Below are 25,788 nucleotides of genomic sequence, written 5' to 3'. Positions count from 1 at the left end.
GTTGTCGCAGGGGTTGTATCTGTGACACATTCATCACATTGGCAGCTTGTTAACAATTACAGCTGCACTGTTTCCAGGGGCAGTTTGCAAGCGTCCGCTATCAACTCCCAGGCGAGAAAAAGGCAGTCGCCTCCGCTGTCTCAATCAGAACCACATGTCTCATATATAAAGGACACGCATTCACGGCGCAGTGTTGAAGGCGATGTCTTGTTTTTCAGTTGGATGTGTTAAATTGAAATGCATCAACGTACTGTTGGTTCATATTTTGTTAAACACTGAGTGCGTTTAGTTGCAAGGTATCTTGTCGCAAAAACGTTTCGAGCACGTAGTCTACATATAAATTTGCTTGTTTTTAAAACATTTAGAGTCATGAAAGGGATTGCTGTTGGACTTAATCAATGTTTGGCCTTCAAGTGGTATTTTGATTTGGCAATCAGTGACCAATCAGGGTCTGTTATTCAGCTTTTATCTATTGCCAGATGACGCGAGCGCTTCCGGAATGGACAAGGTTGCAATCCATTGCTTAACCTTCACAGCGATGTCTGTTTAATTGCACTGTGTAGTGGTTGGAAGGGGGCGATTGTCCACCTGGGCCTAGAGCATGCCGTAACGCTGAACATAGCCGATGTAGTGGGAAACGAAAGGAGTTTTCTTGAAACTGATTTTAGCTCATCATAGCCTACTAGTATGCATATGTAGCGCACAAAATTGCCTTTATTGCTTCACTATGAATTTTTGATTGCAACCGCCCTCCCTGAAGAAATTTCTGGGTCCGCCCTTGACCCTACTGTACTGTATGCAACGCTAGTTTAGTTTTAGTGGCGTTAGTTAAAAATTTTAATATTCCTTTTCTTGCTAATGTTGTTTGGCATTTATTGCTACCTCTGTTGTATGTGTTTTTTACGCTTGCAAGCAAGCAATGAATAGCTTGTTGTAGCTTGCAGGTATTACAATATTTGTGTGTTCATGAGTAACGTGGCCACACAAACGTGTGTTTCCATTGTCATATGTTTGCACACTAATTATCTTCACAGTAAATTAGAACACCTGTCGGCGCCGAGCGCTCTAAACAATGTGACTGAATTATTGACCACGCTCGTCTGTCTACGCATGTCGCTGCAAAACTATTGTATACAACGCGCCATATAATCAAACAGTGTTTCCTTTAACTCTGCTTTCAAACGACAACAATGCTTTACATTTACTTGCTGATCTGTTGGTCGCATTATGGCGGCAACATAAAGATTAAAATTCCTGAACGACGAAGACAGTAGGCCCACATTGTTCCGTTTATAAATACCTAAAGCAGCGGTTATAAATACCTAAAGCAGCGGTTTGCACACCTTGCTGTACTTGCCTTCTTTTTCTCACTGATTATATCATCTTACTGTGCGCTTACTTGGAAGGTTCGAAAGGGCAAGCACCGCATTCTTGTGTTCGTGTACTGTTTTTGTGATTGGTTTATTGTTGTTGAATTCATTGACCCCAAACTTGCATTGTCAACGGGCATTCAGTTCGTAGATTTGTCCCAAATGACTTCCAGTGCTACAGTCGACCACTAAATTCCCAACAGACTCGATTACTAAATTCCCAACTTATTTATCGATTACTGCCCTGCACTGCTATCCACCGAAAGCATTTGAATGTGTATTTATTTCAATCATTCTTTGTCATCAAATTCATCGGCTTTCTAGTTTTCTGTACTTGGCGACAACTTTTGGTGCGATCTAATATTTTGTATTTTATATTACTGCTTATTCAGTGTATGTACACGAAACCTAACCTAACAACTTATTTGCAAGCGTACTACAAGCATTGTGTTGTTGAATTCGTATTTCACGCTTGTTTGTTTTTTGTTAATCGTATCGCAATTTTCCTGCAAATGCCCTCTGTGTGACATTCCTTTTCTGCTGGCTTGTTGAAACTCTGTTTAGTTCGGGTCATTGTTCTCCGGTTTCTGTGCAAGGTTAAATTAAAACGCTTCTTGTTTCAGCCACTCTTTAGGCAAAATAATTGTAGACTTAAACGAGCAACACAATGGACACGAAACTGGCCAAGGTATTCGGGACCTACAACGTCCTCATTAAACCCGACAAGAGAGAAGACGCTCAGCTCTGCCAGACTTTCGAATGTTCGTCCAAGTGGTTTTTGCAAGCGCTCTCCATGCTCGTCCAGGGGCCGAAACCTTGCGAGACGTGCTCGAGGTTAAAGATCTGCGTCGCAACTCAAACGCTGCCACCGGCCAAACAATCTTGCGCGGAGACTCAGACGTCGACGCGAAAGCAAGCGTGTCAGTCTACGATGACAATGGACCCTCCGAAGACATTGATGTGTACAAAGGCTACTGAGACGCGCAACAAACCGAAAGTCTCGAGACATTCGAGATCAACAATGACCGATAAGTTTCCCACCCAGGTGAGCTCCACAATGACTGAAAGGCTTTCCACGCAGACGAGATCAACAATGACGAAGCCATGTCACAAGCCTGCACCAAAGCCAGAACCCCGTAAAAAGACAACCGCGGTTCAAACAGAATTGCCGCGCTTTCGCGAGAAAGAAACAAAGAGTCATTCCAGTAACAAATCTCCTGCATCCAGAATCAATTCACAAAACGACAAGAAGGCGAGCTCTAAGCCGGATTCAAAGCCATTGTCGAAGGCAGAACCCAATCCGAAGCCTGTGCCACATTCGAAGGTGAGCCCTAAGCCGGATTTAAAGCCAATGTCGAAAGCCGAACCGAAGCCTGTGCCACATGCCAAAACGAGCTCTAAGCCGGATTTGAAACCAACGTCAAAATCAGAACCGAATCCGAATCCAAAGCCTGTGTCGCATCCGAAGTCTGTGCCTCATGCAAAAACGAGCCCTAAGCTGGATTTGAAACCAATCTCAAAAGCAGAACCGAATCCGAATCCAAAGCCTGTGTCGCACACGAAGCCTGTGCCACATGCAAAAACGAGCCCTAAGCCGGATTCGAAGCCAATGTCGAAAACCGAACCGAATCCGAAGCCTGTGCCACATGCCAAAACGATCCCTAAGCCGGATTCAAAACCAATGTCGAAAGCAGAACCGAATCCAAACCCGAAGCCTGTGTCGCATCCGAAGCCTGTGCCGCATGTCAAAACGATCCCTAAGCCGGATTCAAAACCAATGTCGAAGGCAGAACCGAATCCGAATCCGAAGCCTGTGCCGCATCCCAAGTTAAAACCGGAACCCAATCCTGTTTCAAGATCGGAACCGAAAAAGGAATCGAATCCGAAACCCACGCCAGATTCGATACCCGAACAAAAGTCTTTGGATCCTAGAACAATTTCGGATCCCAGGTCGGAGAACAAATTGGATCGGGAATCGAAACTCATTCTAGACGAGGCACACAGCACTATCGAACTTTTAGACGAAGAGTTACATAGACTGCCCTCAAACGTGGCAAACCTTTTTATAGATCACTACCTCGTTTGTCCGCCGTCCGAACTTACGTACGTAACGCCTTTGCGCTACCTCTGGGGTTATGTAAAGCTGTTGCAGCATTTGGGCAGTACACTAAACGGAATAAGCGACACAAGTAGGGAACTTTTGCTGCGTTGGACTTGGCATGTGCTTGGACTAATAGAGGACTTCCAAACCCGGCCTCCTATTCATGCCATTCGCTTTGACCAGCGCCTGACGGAACTTGCCCGTTGGATGGGAGGTTGGTCCTTCATGGAGGCCAAGGTGAAAGCTAGGCTCGAGTTTACAAGCAGTGGTTACAGAAGCGACAAGCACAGTCGCCGCAACGGGGCACAACAAAACAATGACGACCGTGTGGTCAGAGCTGGCGTTAAAAGGGTTGCAAGCGATCCCGGTAAGGACGTTGCAGAAGTAAAGTCTTCTGTTCGGGAAACTACCCAAAAGGAGAACGAGACGCGTTTTCGAAGCCCGCTGTTGCGCTGCGGTTCGGCGAGCAATACCGAAGGAAGGCGGATACCGGTTATTGCAAGCTTGAAGAGAGAAAACGTTTGTGGAAGCGAAGGAGACGACAACTGTAAGAGATGGAAGGCGACTTGATTTTTTAACCATTTTTGGATCTATTTATTCGGAGTTTTGTTTTTTGTTATGTCGGGCAAACATCTAACCCTTCACTATTTTCTGTGTTATTTTTGAAATAAAAACGTTTATTTTCTTGCTTCTTAAACGAATGTCTAAGCACATTGTACATCGACCAACATTTTAAAAACTATTTAAGCTCGTGTCCAGTTTGATTTCATATCATCCGATATTTTCCGGTAAAAATAGGCCTACTTCCTTCCTGGGGATTGGCCAATATTGGAGTTAGCATTATAAATTAACTTAGATTATTTAATGAATGTGGACAATGCAAAAACTTGAAATCATTCTGGAAAACAAGTTTAGGAAATCTCTGTGACGACACAAAAATATTATTAGTGGGTTTTTCACGTGTCGTCGCTTGTGACTTGACAAACTCACAAACTCAAATATGTATTTAAAAAAAAACGTGGCGATAAATTCTCCATGTTTTAACGAAACGAGGGGGTTGATTACAGCAAAACACGTCGCAAGGCCCGCAGCAACTTCCACTTAAAGATGGTTTCAAACAACGGCTAGCTGCGGTGCATCCTACATACGAAACGTGTACTAGGTTCGAATAAAACTGCCGGTAGACGTTTTAAGCCTAACTCTGTGCGTGTTTTAAAATGGGATTGGTGGTTGGTCCGAGGGCTATGTCATAAAGCACGAACGATTAAGTTTTTTTTACCACAGCAGGATTTGGACCCAAGATATCCTGACCACGAATCCCGATCAGGGTTTCTGCTAGGTTCACGGGTAGGGCGCTTGATCAATGCTGAGTAACCGTGCCACCTAGTGTTTACTCTACATTGGTTGTGATACACACGCGGCGTCACAAAAGAGTGCAATTACATATACAAAACAGGTTGGCGGTTTCTTTAAAAAAGCCCAAATAGTACACAACACTATATACATAAAATTATAAATGTTATCCCTGTTCTGCATATGGATCATGATATTCAGCGTTGAAACTGACCGAGGTGCCCAAGCAGAAGTGCAAGTTTCCTGTGACAACAAAACATTCGGATTTGCTGAGAGCAAGATGCATACATCACCACATTTTCGAATAACCAAAGTTAACAAAACTATACGTCAGTTTTACCAGAAGAAAAACAACGTTGATTTCGGATAATTGAGTTTATCGTCAGTCGCACACCCGCCTATTGCAAACAATTGCAACTTGAAGTTAATTATTGCCAAATGCAGAAAGTGAGTTATATTGCATTGCACCCCATGCCCACAGTATCAGAATGCCACGTACAAAAAATGTTATTTAGGTCAGATAAAGTTTCTGTGGCGGCTGCGTCCTCGGCTTGACTAACGTTTCTAAATCAGAAAAGAGAAGCTTCTTTAGCGTTAGTGCTCTTTTTTCCAGTGCACTTCTTGTAACAGACAGTTTTAAACAGTCTTAATAGCACGAGCCTTAGCGATATAATGCTTGTGGTGCACAAAGAGCATTCAAAACACACAAAATACCAGAGTCCAGATTTAAAACTAAGATTAGCAGAATTGAGGCGACAAGAAACTACATAGATACCGGGTCAAATATGACATAGATATTGATAATAGTCAAGGCAACGTAAATTCTCATTGATCGTTAGGTTTAATTTACAGGTTGCGGGATTATTGTGAAAAAGTTTATTTGAATATGTTGGAACGATGTGGCCCCTACAGCTACTTTCTGGTGCATGTTGTCTGCACTCTGTGCGCGTTTTCCACATTCATGTTGATGCCTTTGAAAAGTGAATTTATTTTTAAGGTACGTATAAGTATTTGTTCTAATTTTACTGTCAAGCGCGCGGGTTCGACGAGCTTCTTTCTAACCTTTGTCCCCGGTAATTTATTACCCATACATTTCTACGATGCTAAAAAGCGGCAATCGGTGGCCACAACTAAAATAAAAAGCATTTTGACAATAGACAAAGGGTATATGTTACACTGTGGATAAAGTTTACACGCTAGCGCTGATGCGTTTTAATTTTTATGATGCGTTTTAATTGTTTTTTACGCTCTTTCTGTTCATATGTTGATTCCTTCGAAAATTTAGGCATATTTTACTTATCTCACAAAGCATGACATTTCGAACGTCTTAGGGTCATTAAAACAGAGCACTTTCATCAGAATTTTTGTTTTCTGGCAAAACAGGGTGGACGTTTATAAATTGTACTGTAATTGAACGTACAAACTTATAGGCAGCTCTAATTTGCTGCTGAGAATCGTGCGGGCCTGTGTTGTGGTGAAAATTTACCGGGGCTTAAATGTCCGCGGACCGGACTTTTTCGCTTCCTGCCACTTAAAACCAAAACAGAGAAACTTGCCAAATCACAACAACTCTATTTCTCGTAAAGACTTTACAACTAAATCTCAGATTAGAAAGTGCGGACACGTGTTTTCTGTGACGGACATGTTTATGTTGACGAAGATCACGTATACAGTTTTAGCTGTGTCTGAGAAACTGCATTAATTTTAATAGCTTCTATCAATACCGGTTCTCATTCAGTGAATAGTTGATAAACATTTGCGTTTGCGTTCAAAATCAGCTGCATCATGTTCTGAATATGTTTTCACAGGATAAATAACGACATGTTGTGGAAATGGCGGGGCATTTGTCACACTGTGTTTGTCGTTAGTTTGATGTCAGCCGACAATTTCCGCTTCAAACCCTTAACTTTACAGAGCAGGCATGTTTCACGTCAGGTTTGTGGGCTTTGGTTTGTTTGTTTAAATTTTGCGAGCACGCTATGAACACCATCTACAGTGCTAACCAAAAGTCTAGTGCAACACGTGTACCGATTGTAATGGTGAGCGGCATATAACGTATTGGGAACTTTGATTTGATCAAGCAAATGCTGTACATTTCACGTTAGCAGAGGAGCTGGGCTGTCGCAGGCTCGCTGCAGACTTCAAGTCGTTACACCTGAACAATGAAGATAACTTTTTATTGCATTTCCGTCAACGTCATGTGTTTATCTTTGTAAGTAATCGGTTTCTGGTGCTATGTATGATGGTTCTCGAAAGGGTGTTTTTGTTATTGTTTTGCTGGCTTTTTAATTATTGCTCCAGGCTGTATGTGGGTTTTATAACTTACACATTATTTATATAATGTACGAGTGCTTGCAGCCTAAATACCATTTTTTAAAGGGGCGCATTTATTGCAAAACAGTTGTACAGCTATAACAACACACAATAGGACAGTTTTAAGTTTCACTCGAGACAAATTGAAACGGGAGGCCAAGGAATGTTTTTTTTTGCGTTGGGAATGAGGCCGCATTACATTTGCCGAGAAGCGTTTGGTAATGGTGATGAGGTCTGTAAATTAGTAACAGGCATGTTTCAAGATGTTTGCTTTGTAGCAAGTATTAAACCCGCCTTCCGTTTCGTATTTCAGCGCAGTTGGGGTGCTGGTCTTAACGTACAGCAGTCAGATTTTGTTTTTTGATGTTTCCAGTAAACAATACGAACAAGACAGACATAATTTTTAAAACAGGTGTTTTGGCAAGCTTTAGTTCAGTACAAATTGCCACGCTAAGTCATTTGGGAAAATTATTGATTGTAAACGTTACAGAAGATATTGTGGTAATTGACAGATAAAAAACCTACGTACCTCGGGACATGCGAGGGTGTACATGTTGATGTGCCAGGGATTAAACGTCCCTAATCCACTCGACATCACGTGATGATGTTCAAACAAACTATGACGTAATGTAAAAACTAGGCCAGAGGTTACAATCTGGGTGATGTGGCAATTGAAAAACAAATGGGAAACGCAGCGTTTTGCCTTCAATATGGGTCGTTGTTTTGACGAAACATTATTTTGTTCATTAATATGGCATAAACTACTTTCAGCCACAATTTAGTTGTTTTTCAAATTGTAAGCCTGCGTTGACGAAAGTTTAAATCGTGTTTCTGCAGTTTTTTTTTTATTTTTCCTTGAAAAATCAACCTTTTCAGTAACATCAACGGGTATGTAATGGCCAGTTCTGTTAATAACTATGCGGTTTGTGTCCTTTGCTTGATGAACGCAATCATAACGTTCAGCACATTTCTAACAGTGGTTGTGAAAAATCAGTACATATACCGGGTAAGTAGAGGATAACGTTAATATATTGTCCTAATTAATACCGTCAACATGTTTGCAGAAAGTAGCGGAACTTCACAACATCACTCACAAGGTTGTCACTGACTGTAAATCAAACAACACAACCTCTGCCATCGACCAACTCGTGGCAAAAGAAGTTTCAAAGCAAGTAGTGGACAAAGTTTGTTTGTTACACGCGCGTTGGATATTCTTTAAATTCTGTTTACGCTGTGGTTTATACTTATTTGGTACCATACGGATATTAAAGCTGGTAGACAATAACGTACCTAATCACCAAGCTGCGACAATGTTAAATACTTAAAAAGTTGTTGCAATACAAGTGCACTGTTTATTTGTAAAAGTATTTAACTTTCCCACTTGTGTGCCAGATGGACTTTAGAATTCGACATGACCATGTTCATCCCAGCGGCCTTCGCTGGAATCATCGTGACGTCATGGGGTGACAGAGTCGGTCGTAAATTGGCGATGACAATACCTGTGGTTGGAATACTTCTCAGTAACGCGTTTTTCGCTACAGCCGTGTATTTAGAGTTAGTATAAACTTAATGGAAAACTTTCCGTGCTGTTTTCGTATTGTAATGTTTGCTTTTGTTTGTGCAGTTGGCCGTTGAAAGCTTTCTTTATTTATAATTTTGTCGCCGGTCTGGGCGGTTACTACATGACGTTGTTGATGCAGGGATACGCCTACTTGAGCGACATTACCCCAAACGAATCACGTGGAATCAGGCAAGGAGTTATTTCTATTTTCATTTTTGTTTACGCGAGCTAAACCTGGCTTTCTTTGATAATGCTAACTCAAAACGGCCATTTTTTCCATGAGAAATCTTGAAAGTAGAAAGTTCTCGTTAATTTTCCAATAAATGTATTCATATTACCCTAGGATGGTAATTCTTGACACCTGTCTTGGAGTTGGCGGTGGGGTTTCTGGAGTCATCAGCGGCTACTGGATTGACAGCCAGGGTTTCTTTGCCCCCGTCCTAGCTTGCACTATACTGGTTGGAGTCGGACTACTCATTATTCCCTTTTTGCCCGATTCACGAGTATTACGTAGCCAAATGTTGGACGACGCAAGCGATGATGACGCCACGGTCAACAACAACGATGTTGATGTCATAATATCTCGATCTGCTTCAAGCAGTTCTATTACGTCCGATTACGGATCATTTGATCGAAACGGTGAAACAGAGAAAAGTTAGTTGCATTTTTTTGAATTGTTTTTTGGGGCAATAGTTTTTGGTAGAAAACTTTGTGGTCGGTACATCCGCCAAAATTACACATTTGAGTGTGGGATGGTTTAGGACAGGCTATTTCAATTATAGTTTAATCAAATTTAACGCGGGAAATAAACCAATAGTACTTAAAACAATTACACATTCAAATATTGAGTTATAGTAACAATGTTGAAAATCAGTTTTCTAGACACGCAAAACGGTTATGTAGGTTAAATTTATTACCATAAAATGTTGATATATCATATTTTTTTATTATTCACTTTACATTCACTTTATGTTTGTAATGCTTATATTTTCCCTGTCAGAACAAAAACATGCAAAGAAGAAAGGTTATAATCTCCTCGACTTGTTGCGATCTGTTTGGAACGTTTACAGCAGCGAATACAGCCACTGCGATCAGTGCTGCATTACAAGGGACCAAGACAACAACGTCACCAAAATATCACCTTCATCAGGTACGAGGCGCAGAATACCGAGCTCTTTCATGAAGTGAATGTTAATTCTTTTTACATGCAGAAGTTTGTCCGCACGGTGGCGGCAGATATCCGGGTAGGGTTTGGCGAATGTGGTTTTATTTGATTTCGTACGACTTCGCCATGTTCGTCAATGTGGGCACACAAACATTCACCACCATTTACCTTCTCTCGCAACCTCTTTGCTTTAATCCAGTGCTGGTCGGTATACAATCGGTAAGTGGTTTACGGATCTGATTTAGGGAGCGAAAGAACTAGTTGCTTTAGTGAAAAAGAGTCCTTGGACAAACTTTAATTCAGAGTTGGCATTCGTATGCAATCTTCACACTGATTATGTCAAACCCCAAAACAGAAGATAGTGTTTTTTTACAAATTACGTCTCAAATGTTTTCTCAGAAAGAACAGTTGTAAAGAGTACAGTTTATAAATTACATATTTTAACAGGGAATGAAGTTTATGGTGATTGGTTTTACTCCAGTTGTAATTATAATCTACCAACGATGTTTGGGATTTTCCAACAATATGTTAATCATTGTGTGTTTCTTCGGATGGGTTGCATACACCATGGTGATGTCGTTCGCCACTGAAACGTTCGTTGTATTCATCGGTAAGTCGCACCCTCGGTGCCCAGTGCAAGTCAACGTACAAACTGTAAATTTTAAGATGTTTTTTTTTCTGTTGTAGCCACTGCTACGCTGGCATTCGGAAACGCACAAACTTCTTTTATCAAGGCGCAGATGTCCAACCTCGTTTCGGAGTTTGAGCACGGTTCGATTTTTGTGTTGTATACAACATATATATGTGTAATTCTAATCTGATACTGTGTTACGTTTTCAGGTGCTTCGTTCGCTTTACTTTCCAGTTCGGAAATTATCACTTTTCTGCTTTCCACGATTTCATTTTTAACCCTGTATTCAGCTACGATTTCTATCTACCATGGCTTTGTGTGGCTGTTTGCTGCCACCGTGCTCGTTATTCCGATATTGCTAATTACGTAAGTAAACGTTATTTTTTTTACGTTAAACAACATAAAAAGTACTATATTCGTTAAATAACTGTTTTAAAAAAAAGTACTATATTCGTTAAAAAATTGTTTTATAGATGCGTGTGGTACGCTGACCGACAAAGGGATAAAATGTCTTCGGACGATGAAAGAAAATCTCTCATTTCATGACTTGTCAGTTTTATTATGTATTGTTTGCTACGTAATTGACCTTCTAGCCTTAGTAATAGCACCCTTTTACCTGAATGTTCAGGCCCATTTCTCGTGTGTTCTTTTTCTTCATCGGTCAGTTGGCCAAACAAATGTTCAAAATACTTAGAATAAGTATTTTTCAGACTGTACCCACATATTTCTATTGCAATAAAATAATAGGCTCGGTTTTTATTCTTGACCCAGGAAACAAACAAACCATAAAGCTTCGTTTTCTCAACGCAAAGGGTCACGGGTGACGTCACTCACCCACGTACTCTAGGCAACGAACTTTGGTTGAACCGGAATAAGCAAAGTGCAATTTTACCATAACTGAAAATATGCACATTTTGTACTAACCGAACAAACGGTGTGAATGCAAGGGCATAGATTGTCCTTCCTGTACCAGTTCACACTGTAGCTCCTTCTTATCCCGGCAACGCATTTTGGTCAAACTCCACGTGTCACTAATCGGTTAAGTCGTAGTGAACCTGTATTCACAATAATGAAACTTGTTTTTTAGGTTTGTTGGAATGGTATTAAGTTGTTTAAAAAGCCAAATATGCATAATTCAGTAAGCATTAAATGTAACGATCAAAACACCAACAAACTCAACTTAATGGTTTTCCTGTTATTGTAAAACTAAAATGTATGAAATCAAATAGTGGAATCAACAATCCACTTGCGTCTTTCCAAAACACAAACTACAGGCACCGAACGCCAAAACCAATTTCACCAAACGAGCAAGACCGAGCGTTCAGCATTGTTTGCCGACATAATGTTATCAACGTATTTATCAAATTTCAACGTCATCCCTTTTTGTGATGCGCCGTCAGTTTGATGCCAAACGGTTTGATGCGGTGACCGCGGGGCAGAGTTTTTCAAATAGGAAGGCGGACGTTGGGTACGTTTTGAAAAAAGTTTGATGCCGATAACAAACCCGTTGCGGTGAAGTGTTGACAAGGAATGTATGTTATTTTATCTTTAACCTTCCATGATTTGAATGTTTATTTTTGTTCACCTGCCTAAATTTAAGCCAACAGTACGGATTTGTATTAAAGCTACTTCTTAGCACAGATCACAGAATGTTTGCTGAAAAAGTCAATTAGCAGTGAAACTTAAACCCCATAGCGCATGCGGTCGCAATTTTTTGATTAGCAGCCGAGGTTCGTCTACACTTTGCTTACTGCGCTGCGTGGAAGAGCGTTTATTGGCTGTTTGCACAGCTCGTACATATATTCAGCAACTCTGCTTAATTGGACGGAGGTGTAAAGCATTCTGTATGAGCCAAATGACAAATTTGAAGTCAGGTTCCATTGGATGATTGGAAACAACCCTGTCAGATGGTTTGAATACCCGCGTGTCTTAAATCGACCGAATAAACACTTTCAATTTTATGTGAGTTAGTCAGTGGGCGTGCTTGAGAAAAGTGGGACTTTATGAATTTGTGGTAGCAACACAACGCAAACTATTGCTCAAAAACCACCTGATATTCCGCTTGTGTTGGTTTTATGACAAATTTACGACAATGGAAAACATTTTCATGACCAGCAATCCATTCACCACCAGGCGCTGGAATCGGTCATTGGTTCTGTTAATTAGTAACAGAGGCCTGTACCGGGTTATTTGCTTTATTGGAAGTATCAAACAAGTGTTCTGTTTTATGTACAGTCAATATGTTACGTATCGTCGAAACTCGAAACGTGCTCTTAAACCATTTCCTTTATTCTAAGCGGAAGAAAATGTGCTGTACAGCGACTGCGATGCTACAAGTGTCGTTTCGAAGCTTTGGCTGGTGCGTTAATGGGAAGTGTCTGTTGTTTAACACGGGCTAGACAACAGCACACTACGAAAGCCATTAAAGATAGCTTTTGGCTAAAACGTTAAAAGACCTTAAAAACGCCAAACTCTTTTACAAAAAAGCGTTAGAAACGAAGAGTAAAATATCTTGCAGGTCATTATAGACAGAAGAGGCTTTCGAATGTTGTAACCTAATGGAGCATGGAGGTTTGGTTCTCAAGCTTGGGCTATCACGTGATAGTTAATTGACGACTGGTCAATAGGTTAAAGTCCGTGTGAAACACAAGAGTGTAAAGCCTGAAGATCTTAGTTGCATTTATTGTTTAGTGTAAACACTGTTTCTTTCCACAGTCATACGTGTGTTGTTACTAATACTTTGTTGATGTTACTCAGGCGACTGCTTTGAAGCTCTGACATTTTTGCTGGTAGTAGGAAAGACAATTAGCCAGATGAACTAACCAAAGGCATTTTTGGTCGATTTTTTATCGAGCAGCCCAGTGTGTTCCATTTATTTCACGGCCATGAGATGGTCTGTTCGTTTAACAACCGCATAGTTGTAGTTCTTCGCGTTTTAAATATATTTGTCGCATTTAGCGCATTGTTATCATTAGCTCTGTCAGGTGAATACATTTACATGGTGAGTGTGAGGTAATGATCAGGGGATTTCATGTTAAATAAACGAATGGTATGTTGACAGAAAGTGGCGGAGCTACACAACACCACACACAATGAGACCACAGGCTGCAAATCATACAACACAACAAACCCTGTTGATGACGTCGTAGCCAAAGAAGCATCACAGTAAGTTGTGGACTCTAGACTGGGTTATACTATCAGCCCAGACCAAAAAGGAAACGCGCTCCTTTTAAAAAGGCCGTCTTCTAACTGACAAAAGACTGGGTTTTTACACGAGAGAAATCCAACACTGAGTCATTGTTGGGCGCAAAGTTTTTAATTTCTATCCGCTAGTTTTTGGGGTCGAAATCGATTGAAATTGTAATTATGGTCACTTTGCCTGATTTTGGAAGTCAACATTAATTACATTATCATAATCACGTCATTGGAAATAAGTGCATTTTTTTTATCACACGGATCCTGACAGATCATAGAAATAAGCACGATATGGCCACTCTGCTTATAGTGGATGCGTGCACTTTATGCAATGGATGAAGCACAGCATAATCGTGTTGGAAGGAATTATGTGCAAAACTTCTTCATGTACAGGGGTTTGTAAAGAAGTTTTGCTTAAACCCTCACATTTGTTTGGCAGATGGAACTTAAAATTTGATTTGACCATGCTTATTCCTGCGACATTTTCAGCTCTATTTGTGACGTCGTTGGGTGACAGAGTGGGACGTAAGGTTGCCATGACAATACCAGTGGTCGGAATTCTTCTCAGTAACGTCTTTTTGGCTTTTGTTGTCTGTCTAGGGTTAGTATTAAGTCAATGAAAAGCTTCCGTCGATTTATCAGCTGCTGTGATAACGATTGCGTTTGTGTTTGCAGATTACCATTAAAGACGCTCTTTTTGTATTACTTTCTTGCTGGTTCGGGCGGTTATTACATGACGCTGTTGATGCAGGGATACGCATATTTAAGTGACATCATCCCAAACGAGTCACGTGGTATAAGGTAAGGAGTCAATCCTGTTTGCAAAATGACTTAATTGTGAATGTACGTTGCATTCTATCAATATTGAACATTAGCTCATTTGTTTAAATTTACTGGGCAAGAGAAAAATATTATTCAGACAACAGGAAGCAGCCTATTTGTTGGGTGTTACCGATCTCTCCTATCTTGTCAGATATCCAAAATACATCACAAAGAGTGGTTGACGACCAGCGTCATTACGACTTTTTATTTAAAATTTCACAGAAATATTATTTTCGCTACAACGGCATCGTCAGTTTCTGTGCTGAAAATAAAATAAAAACAAACAAAACCGTAGCTCAATGGTAACTCTTGGGTAAAATATCCACAACAAGCGACATCCTGTGAAATATTGGCGTGCAACATCTTCTCCCCGCGTCAAAAATCATACAATCTCCATTGAATCTTTACATAGAGCAGGGGTGCACAACCTTTTTGCTATTGCCGGCCGCAACACACACACCACTGTGTGCTAACGGCCGCCACTGACTGAGTGATTCCACTGTTTAGCTTTTCGACAACAACTGTACATGCGTACATGACAATTCACCGATATGCTATTAATGTTTTATGACGTCACCATCCGTATTGTTGCGCTTTGTCTCGGTTGCGGTGGTTGCACTAGTTACTACTCGCTACAGCGAACGAATGTGTATAACTCGGAAATGGAAATGGGCCTAATTAAAAGCTTAACTCTTGAGACCGCTGAAAAACAAGTTTCAGAAGCAACGACGGCCGCCAATGCATACTTTTTGATATAAATGTGCACGGCCGCAAAAAATAGCGTCTGCGGCCGCATGTGGCCGTACGGCCGCAGGTTGTGCACCGCTGACATGGAATAATACCGCATGTCAAATTTTCCACAGAATGGTATTCATCGACACGTGTCTCGGTATTGGAGGTGGCGTCTCTGGAATAACCACGCGGTATCTGATCGACTTTCTGGGATATTTCGTCCTCGTTCTCGCTTGTATATTGATGGCTGGAGTTGCCCTCGTCATTATTTATTTTCTGCACGATTCAAGGGTTCTACATGACAAGATCTTAAACGAACGGAGGGACGATGACGTCACTATTAACGAGGAAGATGCCAATGAAGTTCTCTTTTCACAGCCTGCTTCCAGTAGTTCTTCAATATCAGATAACGGTGTGTTTTCGATAAGTTTGCATAAGCAAAAGGTAAAGGCTGTTGATGCTTTTCGGCGCAAAAATAATGCAAACGTTTTTAAAATTCACATAGTAAAAAATTTTACCCATTCCCTTAACTCATGCAGTGATTAGAGCAGTTATTTTGAGTCACGAGTTTAAACCTTTACCGGGAGGGAATTTTTTCGCATCTTGCCGCGGCTTGTTATGAAAAATTGGTTTTATCCAGTTTTGCTGCGATGTCACTACCTTCCTATTGACCATTGCAAGAAGTGACGTATAACTACTAAAATTCTAGAAAAGTTTGTTTTTCAATAAATTTGACAACACATTTTTGCACTACAAACATGTCCTTATTTATATACTCTGCCCATTAAAATAGGTGTTTATGCATTTTGAGCTTATTTTACTCTGCAGCAAAATCCACACGAAACGAATCCTTTTCCTCGTCATCCGGACAAACGTCTGTTAGGACAATTAGATGTAATCTCCTTGACTTGATGCGATCTGTTTGGAACGTCTACAGCAGCGAGTACAGCCACTGCAACAAGTGTCACGTCACCAGAAAAATCTCCTCATCAGGTGCAAGGCAAAGAATGCCGTTTTTTTCCGTAAAATAAACCATGATTATTTTTCGTGCAGAGGTTTGTCCGCACGGTGGCGGTAGATACCCGGGTAGGGTTTGGCGAATGTGGTTTTATCTGATTTCTTACAACGTCGCTATGTTTCTGAATGTGGGCACACAAACATTCACCACCATCTACCTTCTCTCACAACCTCTCTGCTTTAATCCGGCGCTGGTCGGTATACAATCGGTAAGTGGTTTACTGAAAGTCTGGGGATAGGTACCTGAGTTTGAAAGCGAAAGAACCAGCCAGTGAAATATTGAGATTTTTTTTATAAATGCATACTTGGATAACCACTATTACAATATTCTAAAAACCCTGAAAAAGTAGAAACCTTAAAAAAATATTTGGCGGTTTTTGGTTCCCTTTTCATAACCTTTATCCAAACTATGTACATAGGATAGATCAACATTACATTCCCATGTTACACAAATAAATAATACTCTACTTCACCAGGGTCTGAAGTTTGTGGTCATTCTATGCACTCCGTTGGCGGTTCTGTTCTACCAACGATGTTTTAATTTGTCCAATAACTCTTTGATCCTCGTGTCATTCGTCGGGTGGCTTTTATACCTCACAATGATGTCGTTCGCCACTGAAATCTTCGTTGTCTTCCTCGGTAAGCTTAACGTTCGGTTACATATAGACCACAGCTACGAATAAACATTTGGTTTCTGTTTCAGCCACTTGTGTAATGGCATTCGGAAACGCACAAACGTCTTTTATCAAAGCGCAAATGTCCAGCCTCGTGTCCGAATCGGAGTACGGTACGTATATTCAACTGCTTACACACGCTATTGTACCAGCACAGAACAGAACGTATTTTAATGTAACTCTGAGGTGATATTGTGTTACTTTCAGGTGCTACATTCGCTCTACTTTCAAGCTCGGACGTTATCACTTTTCTAGTTTCTACGATTTCATTTTTATCCCTGTATTCGGCTACGATTTCTATCTTCCACGGCTTCGCGTGGCTCTTTGCTGCCTCCCTGCTCGTCGTTCCGGTCTTGCTCATGACGTAAGGACCTTATTACGTGGCTTGTGTAATTCTCAACCTATTGTAAATACACTTTTTTTGTTTAGTTGCGTGTGGTACGCTGACCGACAAGAAGATAGAATATCGTTCGAAGAAGAAAGGCAATCTCTTATTTCTTAACTTCCTTTTCTTTTTATTGTTTCTTATTTTAATCACTTCCATCACAAGCATGTAACCAAACACACATTAATGCACCCCAATGTCATGGTCTGTTTTGTACGCGTATAGTCTTGTGCATTGCATGGTTTATTTTTTCGACAAAAGTCTGAATGTTTGAGATAATATTGTTAAAAATTTTTTAGTTTTACTCACACACACAATTCACGCTATTTGTGGTTGTTCGTTATCTGCATGGCGTTCTACTTTCACATATCATTTGCTCTGTCGTCTAAAAATAAAATTATTTTTGCTGAAGGGACGAACAAACCAAAAATTCAACACTTGCACACGGGACGAATGGACGAGAAACGAAAGACTTGTTGTATTCTGAGCGCGAAAAAACGTTAAATAAACGCGAGAGAGGCGTCATCGACACAGGATGAGGTGTGATATTTTTCTATGGTAATGATATAATATGCTGACGCAAAAAAGAAAAAAAAGGCGATAACAAAAAATATGCTGAAACACGAAACAGGCAGCATCACGGACAAATGTTTTCCATTCCCGACCGGCGACTCACAGCGATGCATCGAGATCCCCTGCTCACGGAGACGCTTCATGATGATATCACGACAGGGCCACGTGTTTGTGATGACGTCGCTTACACGTCATGCAGCAAAACTTGGCGTAGTGGCGACACATCCGCGCTTTCATCACCAGCCGACAGTTCGCATATCGCGGATAATCTTTGCACTGCCTTGATGATGACGACGTCACTGATGACGTCATGCGTCGTATTGGTGGTGGCGTGGTGGAAACAGTCGCTGGTTGGGCTGAAATAAGTAAAGGATTTACTTGGGGGTGACAAATTTTCACCTTTGTGGTGACCTTCAAAATGGCGGCAAAGAACAGACAAGGAAAAGGCATTTGTGTCGTTTCAGCAAATACTTACTTGGTTGAACTTGCAGCTGCGCAGAAGCGGAAATAACTTTGCCGCTGGGGGCGCTAGCGATGCAAGTGTAGCGACCCGCGTCGACAATCCGGGTTCGACTGAAGCGCAATTCACCCCAGGATTTCACTGCATAGTTGTTACCTAAAAGAAATAACAACAGGCATTTAATCTTGTGGAACAAAACCTCATGTATTTTATGTTGGTTTGCTGATTTTTTTCCAAGTCTTTACTGATCAAAATTCATCTGGCAAACAACGTATTTTGTTAACTGCGAATTTGTACCTATTTAATGTTAATAATTTGTTTCACATTGTTTTATTTATTGTCACATTTGATCAACTCTTGACAACGTTGCCATTTTGCACTTTTATAGAATCGCATATATATATATCTTCATTATTACTCTTTTGTTGCAATACAAATAGAACATTTTTATAACTTTGTACCGACGCAAACGTGAGACAACTTACTTCTGGACAAGGGCCGTCCATTCTTGTACCACTTCACTGTTGCTTCGCCTTTAACTCGGCAACGCATTTTGGCGTAGCTCCCTGACGTAACAGTGACGTCAGCTGGTCGAGTTCTGAATTTGATGCTCGGTTCTAAAACGGAGTTAATTGAAACGTGAGAACGAAGCGTAATTTCAGTAATTTTTATTAACAGTTGCATATAAGGATCAATGAGGTGGAAGTGTCTATTCTGAATACAGTTTTATTCTGTTATTCAGTGCCATGGTAGTTCATGGTGAAACATGACCTATTCCCATCGATATATATTTTCTTGCTACATTCTTTGAGTGCAAAAATTGTGAATCGTAGAAATTCTTACCATTAATCGTAAGTCTCACAGCTCTTCGCTGCGAAGTTCCGACTCCGTTGCTTGCAACACAAACGTAGCGTCCAGCGTCCTCCCGTTTCGCGGAGGTTAGTATCAGGGAAAGATCCTTTACGTTGACACTTCTGCGCCTTTTTCAAAGGATATCGATGAAATATTTCATCATTTTTTACGCAAAGCAACATACAACAGAATTACAAATAATGCATCAAGCTCGCAAGTTTAATTTGCAACATATACCAACGTTAAGTTAACCAGTTGCAGTAATTTTGTATATCTTGCACAGTTGCCAACCTCGGCTATAACACAATACATTTGGAGACACTTTGGATGAAAACAATTCACTTACCAGGTCATTTCGACTTCCTGGCCGTCTTTAAACCACTTTACTGATGGACGAGGATAACCAACAGCCGGACAAGGAAGACGCACGGAGTTTCCTTTTGAAACGATCATTGAGACTCGTCCTGATTTGAAACGAACTGTTCCTGTGGACAAAAAGGTCTATGTAACACTGTTCGTTAACGTTTCCAGCGCACATAAGTCGCACTAACGTGGACAGCCAAGATTTCTTGGTCCCTTTGCAGCTGATGTTCCGTCTGGACAACAGCCGTATGTTGAAGCTATGCAAGGTGACGTCACATGTTGATTTTTCCAAGCTTGGTTGCCTGAAAATTAAAATAAATTTCATCACACAGTTTTTTTTTGTTATATTAACAACGCACGCAACTGTAAACAGCCATAGGACAAATTTAACTATTGTCTTCCATAAAGTCACTTTGGCAACCTATTCAAAATTACATTCAAAATTTTAAGGTGCCTTTGCATTAATTGCGTTACTCCTCATACTTCTTGTTCTCTTATGCTTGTTTATGCTTAAACTTGTTCTTCCTAAGCTTAGAAAATTTAGTAATTTAATTTGTTGAAAAACGTAATACTTACAGTCCGCTGTGCCTCTTGTTCCTCGTATCTCCTCGCCTGTGGCTGGATTGACGCACCAGCATGTTGACGTCACGTCGCTTTCGTCGCTAACGCATTGCCTGGATAAAAACTCGCCAGTACTTGGGTGGCATTGAGGAGAACGACGACCATCAAACAGCGCCAACATCCGAGTACGTTGGCATTTCGTTCTTCCTATAAAGCATTACCCGAATGTCTTCAACGTTTTCCAACAAGCAGTTTAGTACATGCAACACATTGGAACACAAGGACACAAAGTCCGTTGCATGTTTTCCGTTGCAAACTTGGTGGGAGTTTCTAAACGATATCAAAAACGTGGAAAACTCACCGGGGACAATTGCTTGTTCGTCACACTCCATTTCACACTCCTCACGTGACTTGAAGTTGTTTCGATTCCCGGCGCAACCTCCGTAGACAAATAGTTTGCAGGTCCCATCCAGAATATCGAAATACCAACGCCAGTAATGACCGTAGCACGGGCCCTTAATCTGCCGATCAGTGCAATGTGCCGCCCTGGCCACTATTGACCGGCCTCTGGTGATAGTTGTGACCCGCGAATGACCAGTAAAAGCCTGATTTCTACTGCTTGCTCCTTGGACACCTTCAGGCTGTGGATTGAAAGTTATGGTGGATTGTATTGTTGACGGTTGCGTTTCTGTTGTTGTTGTTGTTTGAGTTGTAGGTTTTGTTGAGGTTGTAGTTGTGAGCTCGGTTGTAGTTGGCCTCAATGTCGTGGCTTCGGTCGTTATCGTTATTCCTGTTGTTGAGGTTGGAACTGCGTCTGTTGTGATAATCTGGTCTGCAAACATTTGCAAGTTAGCAAAACATTCATTGCTTCAGTTAGTATGAAATTCTTGTTGCAAGAATGCCATTTTGCAGATTTAGCTGTATTCACTAATCCTATGCAGTTTTTTCTATATCTTCAACCAGTGCTTATCGATTGCTCTGTGCAGTTTTCTCACCTGGCAGACGACCCAACTTGCAGGTCACGTGACACGCGTCTTCACTCAGGTGGTTGTTATGGTTACTCGTACAACCGCCGAACCAGAAGTGCTCGCATTGCGCTGTAGTGTGGTTGTAAAACCAGCGCGAAACCCAGCTGCCACAATATCCGCCAGTGTCCAAATCCGCGTAACAATAATCTATGCGCAGAACACAATTGTTGTCAATGAACATGGCTTATACAACGATAAAGAACGCTATCAATGAAATATATCTACAGTTATTTCCGAATTTACCGTGTTCAGGGCAGCCCTGCTTCTTTGGACCTAACGCTGTTTGTCCTCCAAAGCAGCAACCGAATTCAGACGATTCGCATGGTGGCGCTGTAGGCACTACTCCACTTCTGAAAATAAAATGACAACATGAGGAAAAAAGGCAAAACATGAAATTATCGGTCAAGGCGCCCGAACCATATGGCAATCAGAAAAATCGGAATTATTCCTGTCAATAACCTGGGTTTTAATTCCGGTGGAGTGAAAAATGTATAAATAAAGGGTTTTCGATATTAAATGCACAATCCATTTTGGGGTAAAAAAAGCTCGATAATCCGTTAATAAAAGGCAACACACTGCAGGTGATAGACATGCTTGTAAGAACCAAACATTGTGGCGTGTAATGTCGATTTATACCTGACTTCAATGCAACCTTTTCCTCCGGGGCCTCTACTTGTTCTACCGTCTGGACAGCATCCATATCTTGATAAACTGCAGTCTTCTTCTTGTTCAGCGATCTTGTTTTGCGTAACACGTTCGACAACATGTAGTCCATCCGCGGCAGGCAACCCTGAAATCGAAAGGGGGTGGTTCGTAAAAATACTTTTTTTCAGTCTGATGTACATATGTTTGCCAACAGTCCACGGTTTGCTATGTTGTGATTTTCGTTTTGTCACCAGTATTTATGATTATTAATCCACTTAATCTGAAAAATTACATGAAAAATTCTCTAAAAGCACCATCATCAGCAGTACCATGACTCAATTTCATTTGCAAAGCAGTAAACGCCAAAATAAACAAAACATTCCTATTAAAAACCATTTAACCTCCACTACGTTGAAGTGGACACGGGTTGGCGCTGCAGATCTGTTCGTACTGGGGTTTCCCCTCTTTGTCGCAATCCCCTTCCTCAAGAGGACGAAATGTGCTCTCGGAGAGACACATCACCTGACGACTTCTCACCCCACCCCCACAGGTAGACGAACACGTGCTCCAAGGTCCTGGTGATTCAAAACGTCGATGTTATGATAAATATAGTTTAGTGCGAATTATATCTTTTTTGTACACGCTTTATGCACTCAGAAAGTTAACTTTTTCCACTGGCAAAACTGTAGCAATGACCCAGACTAACGCAAACACATAACTTTTAATTTAAAAATGGTAAATCGTGCTTAAACACACGTGGAAAATTGAAACTTGCCTGTGAACCAAGTTGCTGGACACCGACCCAACGTACAGTTCTGCATAAAAGGCGGTTTCACATTTTCTTCGGTGACATTTTCGCAGTGCTCATCGGGGAAGACCCGGAAGGTGTTGCCCCGTTGTAGGGCGCACACAACCTTACGAGTTTGCATCCCATCACCGCAAGCTGACGAGCACTAAAAAAGTTGCAGATTGTTACTTTGCTAACTATTAAAAGTATGTGTGATGTTTCGAAGCATGTTTTGCGATGACAAATCTTTGTGGCCTTTGAGACCTAATCTTGGATGTGATGATTCGTGTGATAGAGATATTATGTGTAATACTTATTTAAAGGAACTTATTTCTTTGTCACAATATACTTTAGCTGTCATGGTATTCGCCGAAAACGCATTGTGCTCATAAATATTGTGATGATTTAAAAATATATATCTAATACATTAACATTTAAAAATGAGGGTTTCGAACTTTTTTCCGAAAAAAAGAAAACTGTACTAATAGAGCAATAAACAAAAGTTTCAACCTGGCTCCACTCTGCTGCCATCCAGTGTAAAGTGGTTGGACATCCCGTTGACACAGTGCATGTCTGGTGGTGAAGTGGTTTTTCCAGGCCGCTGCATAACTCGTCTGTGTACATTTTACCTTCAGCATCCACGCAATGAATCATGCGCGTTTGCATTCCTTCTCCACAGTCCTCAGTACACTGCAATAAGTAACATATTGCGACATCGTCGTTTAACAGCAAGCTTAAAATACCTAATGTTCAACTAAAATAATAGGAATTTTGTGAGATGCACACATATTGCCATTGTTTCGACTTATCTTATTAATGCAGCTTGGTGCATGCAGTTCACTAAATTCTAATTATTTGCTGCATGCAAATTTATATAAAACAATATGGTGATCTGGAAAGAAATCCCATGATTGGAAATGCGTTTTTAACTGTAATGTGGTTTGGTAATATGCTACACAAGCTAATATAGACACGCGCTGTTGCAAAAAATGGACAAAAAATGAATATCCTATTAACATCAGATCAGGCCCCTTGCGAAACACTACAAGAAAACTTGTTTATATTTGCATAAAATTTTAATACCCTTACCTCGCTCCATTCACTAACGACCCACTGGAGTCCCGAACATGGACCTAAATCACACGTCATCGTTCGATCAGGCATTGAACTTGATCGGCACGAGTGGGCGGGTTGACACCTGACCTCTCTGGCCATCAGTCCGGGTCCACACGTGGTCGAACACTTTTAAATACGGGCAAGTTAAGCACTGAAAACGTTTAGTCGTTATGTTGGCAATGCTTACCTCCGACCAGTTCCCAACCTCCCAGCCCGGACACGGTTGGATGTTGCAGCTCTCTTGGTTGCTAGGCAACGGATCCGCGTCCTCTTCCTCGCAGCGCTCCCTTCTCACAAGTCTGGGTGGGCTAAAGACAAACACCAATCGTTTAACCCCAGCCTCTTGCCTTGGTGAATAACTTGATCTATTTTGTAACATAGGCCTAATTATATGTTGAAATGTTACCTGTTGGAAAGGCGTGGCGTCTCCGTACAGTACACCTGCCTGTATCGCACTCCCCCATTACAAGTCGCCGAACATCTTGTCCAATTTCCGGCTTTCCATCTAGGAAATATCTCTAAAGTAACCTACAATTATTTATGCAGTTCAAACGTTGGAAGTTCAAGTATGAAGGAAATGTTAGGAACATAACTTAATGCTTTATAAATCTTTAAGACAAACAATATTCATCGCCTTTATGTCCTCTCGCCTACATTTCTTATTGACATTGATTGTGATTACAATTGTAACGTTTGATAATAAATTTCAGAACTGTTTTTTTGGCTTTAATGTCTGTCTTTAGGAAATGATATTTTAACACACCTCGCTTGGCATGGTTCTTCATTGCAGGTCTTGCGTCGCGCCGGTCTTTGTGTGGATTTGCAATAGAAGGAAGATGCTTCCGTTTCGCCCTTGAAACAACGCAGGCGCCTGGTTTGTGTTCCTGTGTGAAGAAAACAACATGTTGAAATTTTAAAGTTAGTTAAATGTATTTTAAACAAACGCTATAGCTGCTCACAGCTCCACAAACAGTAGCAACTGACCACAAGGTCATAAGCACCAGGTCAAGACAAGCATACTGGGAAAAAGGCAAAATCACTGGTGCATGACATTGTGGGTTATTTCCCAAAGGAGAGGGGCACCACTTGGACATCATATAGTTTAACATAAATCATTCGAGATACTTTCGTCACGATTTAACAGCAACGAAAATAGCTCAAAAACGTTGTCTCTGTGCCGATCGCGTGTCAGATTGCTGCGTTCTCAAAGTGATTGTGTTTATTTGGCCACGCGATGGAATGTCTGTGTTTTATGAAGTTGAACAAATGTTGCAGGTGCAGTTGTGTTCGAAGCGCGAGTTTCAAAACATAAGTTAATCCCGTCATCAAAACCAATATTCCTGGCACGTTAAAGCACGTTTTTTTTCTAACACTTGCCAAGCGAAACACCTGCCTAATGTTCAAATCATAATAACGTCACCGTCTATAAGATGTCTGCTAGTAGATGCATCACGACTTCAATGCATGATCGCAGACCCACATCATCGTTTGGGTAGACAGGTTTATTGTGAAGCAATATTGGTGCTAACCGCAGTGCCTCATTTAGTAAAATGCCCCAAGCCGAGACGAAATTCTGGCGTTAATTTTGGTTGTGTTGATTGATAGCAGGTAAACGACGCGCAATCAGTTGTTGTTACAGAGCCGGCGCGTGTGTCTCAAGCGTTAATACAAAAAGTGGCGGGTTCTAATATTACTGTCTCGACAGTCTCGACCTCCCTGAAAAGTTTAACCTAATTGACTACGTGGTTTTGTTGGGTAACGTAGAGGCCAACGGTGTATCAATTTTGACCAATTTATTATCCTAATTTCCTTGTCTGCTGTTGTTGTTGTTGGTGGTGGTGTTAACTCTTACATGCGGAACTAAACCATTGATATACACATGTAACTCCTGAAGTTTTAATAATGTCAACGTACCACCACCACAGTCCCTGCTGCATCGACTCCACTCATTCGCTCTCCACTCGTATTGTCCGTGATTCGGGTCGTTGGTGCCAGTGGGAAGGTAGAAGCTGTATTTTATGCCCTTATTTCTGCCCTGGACAACCAACTGTAAAATACATTTTAAGGTTTAATTACAAGCCTTG

At 41.1% G+C, this 25,788-nt stretch overlaps 4 protein-coding genes across 5 annotated transcripts in view; 3 read left to right on the top strand and 1 right to left on the bottom strand.

Annotated features, from left to right (window-relative positions):
- Positions 1 to 2,003: 2,003 nt before the first annotated feature.
- Positions 2,004 to 4,149, top strand: LOC145889526 (uncharacterized). Its single transcript, XM_082980495.1, has one exon. The coding sequence runs from the start codon at positions 2,038 to 2,040 to the stop codon at positions 4,039 to 4,041; it is 2,004 nt and encodes a 667-aa protein (XP_082836621.1). The 5' UTR covers positions 2,004 to 2,037; the 3' UTR covers positions 4,042 to 4,149.
- A 3,883-nt stretch (positions 4,150 to 8,032) lies between these two features.
- Positions 8,033 to 11,040, top strand: LOC145889987 (lysosomal proton-coupled steroid conjugate and bile acid symporter SLC46A3-like). The gene is made up of 11 exons (XM_082981033.1): positions 8,033 to 8,143; positions 8,202 to 8,305; positions 8,530 to 8,691; positions 8,762 to 8,887; positions 9,042 to 9,352; positions 9,699 to 9,848; positions 9,913 to 10,082; positions 10,311 to 10,473; positions 10,551 to 10,634; positions 10,704 to 10,860; positions 10,968 to 11,040. The coding sequence occupies exons 1-11, from the start codon at positions 8,033 to 8,035 to the stop codon at positions 11,038 to 11,040; spliced, it is 1,611 nt and encodes a 536-aa protein (XP_082837159.1).
- Positions 11,041 to 13,282: 2,242 nt separating this feature from the next.
- Positions 13,283 to 17,639, top strand: LOC145890545 (lysosomal proton-coupled steroid conjugate and bile acid symporter SLC46A3-like). Its single transcript, XM_082981653.1, has 11 exons — positions 13,283 to 13,495; positions 13,556 to 13,659; positions 14,129 to 14,290; positions 14,365 to 14,490; positions 15,375 to 15,655; positions 16,072 to 16,236; positions 16,297 to 16,469; positions 16,737 to 16,899; positions 16,964 to 17,047; positions 17,142 to 17,298; positions 17,364 to 17,639. The coding sequence occupies exons 1-11, from the start codon at positions 13,385 to 13,387 to the stop codon at positions 17,434 to 17,436; spliced, it is 1,599 nt and encodes a 532-aa protein (XP_082837779.1). The 5' UTR covers positions 13,283 to 13,384; the 3' UTR covers positions 17,437 to 17,639.
- Positions 17,640 to 17,778: 139 nt separating this feature from the next.
- Positions 17,779 to 25,788, bottom strand: part of LOC145890544 (papilin-like) — a 28,966-nt gene continuing 20,956 nt past the window's right edge. Inside the window, exons 9-27 of one of the 2 annotated variants that reach the window (XM_082981650.1) lie at positions 25,619 to 25,751; positions 24,468 to 24,588; positions 24,111 to 24,209; positions 23,892 to 24,012; positions 23,678 to 23,830; positions 23,099 to 23,278; positions 22,577 to 22,754; positions 22,203 to 22,376; positions 21,793 to 21,946; positions 21,400 to 21,506; positions 21,124 to 21,303; positions 20,490 to 20,960; positions 20,144 to 20,335; positions 19,756 to 19,869; positions 19,551 to 19,689; positions 19,196 to 19,332; positions 18,838 to 18,969; positions 18,368 to 18,508; positions 17,779 to 18,248 (exon numbers count right to left, since the gene is read on the bottom strand). In XM_082981650.1, coding sequence (XP_082837776.1) covers positions 18,043 to 18,248; positions 18,368 to 18,508; positions 18,838 to 18,969; positions 19,196 to 19,332; positions 19,551 to 19,689; positions 19,756 to 19,869; positions 20,144 to 20,335; positions 20,490 to 20,960; positions 21,124 to 21,303; positions 21,400 to 21,506; positions 21,793 to 21,946; positions 22,203 to 22,376; positions 22,577 to 22,754; positions 23,099 to 23,278; positions 23,678 to 23,830; positions 23,892 to 24,012; positions 24,111 to 24,209; positions 24,468 to 24,588; positions 25,619 to 25,751 — 3,132 coding nt within the window. In that variant the 3' untranslated portion in view covers positions 17,779 to 18,042. The remainder of the gene's footprint in view (positions 18,249 to 18,367; positions 18,509 to 18,837; positions 18,970 to 19,195; positions 19,333 to 19,550; positions 19,690 to 19,755; positions 19,870 to 20,143; positions 20,336 to 20,489; positions 20,961 to 21,123; positions 21,304 to 21,399; positions 21,507 to 21,792; positions 21,947 to 22,202; positions 22,377 to 22,576; positions 22,755 to 23,098; positions 23,279 to 23,677; positions 23,831 to 23,891; positions 24,013 to 24,110; positions 24,210 to 24,467; positions 24,589 to 25,618; positions 25,752 to 25,788) is intronic. The other variant, XM_082981652.1, reaches the window with a different exon arrangement.

This window comes from Ascidia mentula, chromosome 2 (genome assembly GCF_947561715.1).
Source record: "Ascidia mentula chromosome 2, kaAscMent1.1, whole genome shotgun sequence".
NCBI lineage: Eukaryota > Metazoa > Chordata > Ascidiacea > Phlebobranchia > Ascidiidae > Ascidia > Ascidia mentula.
This window is presented reverse-complemented; position numbering and strand designations above follow the sequence as displayed.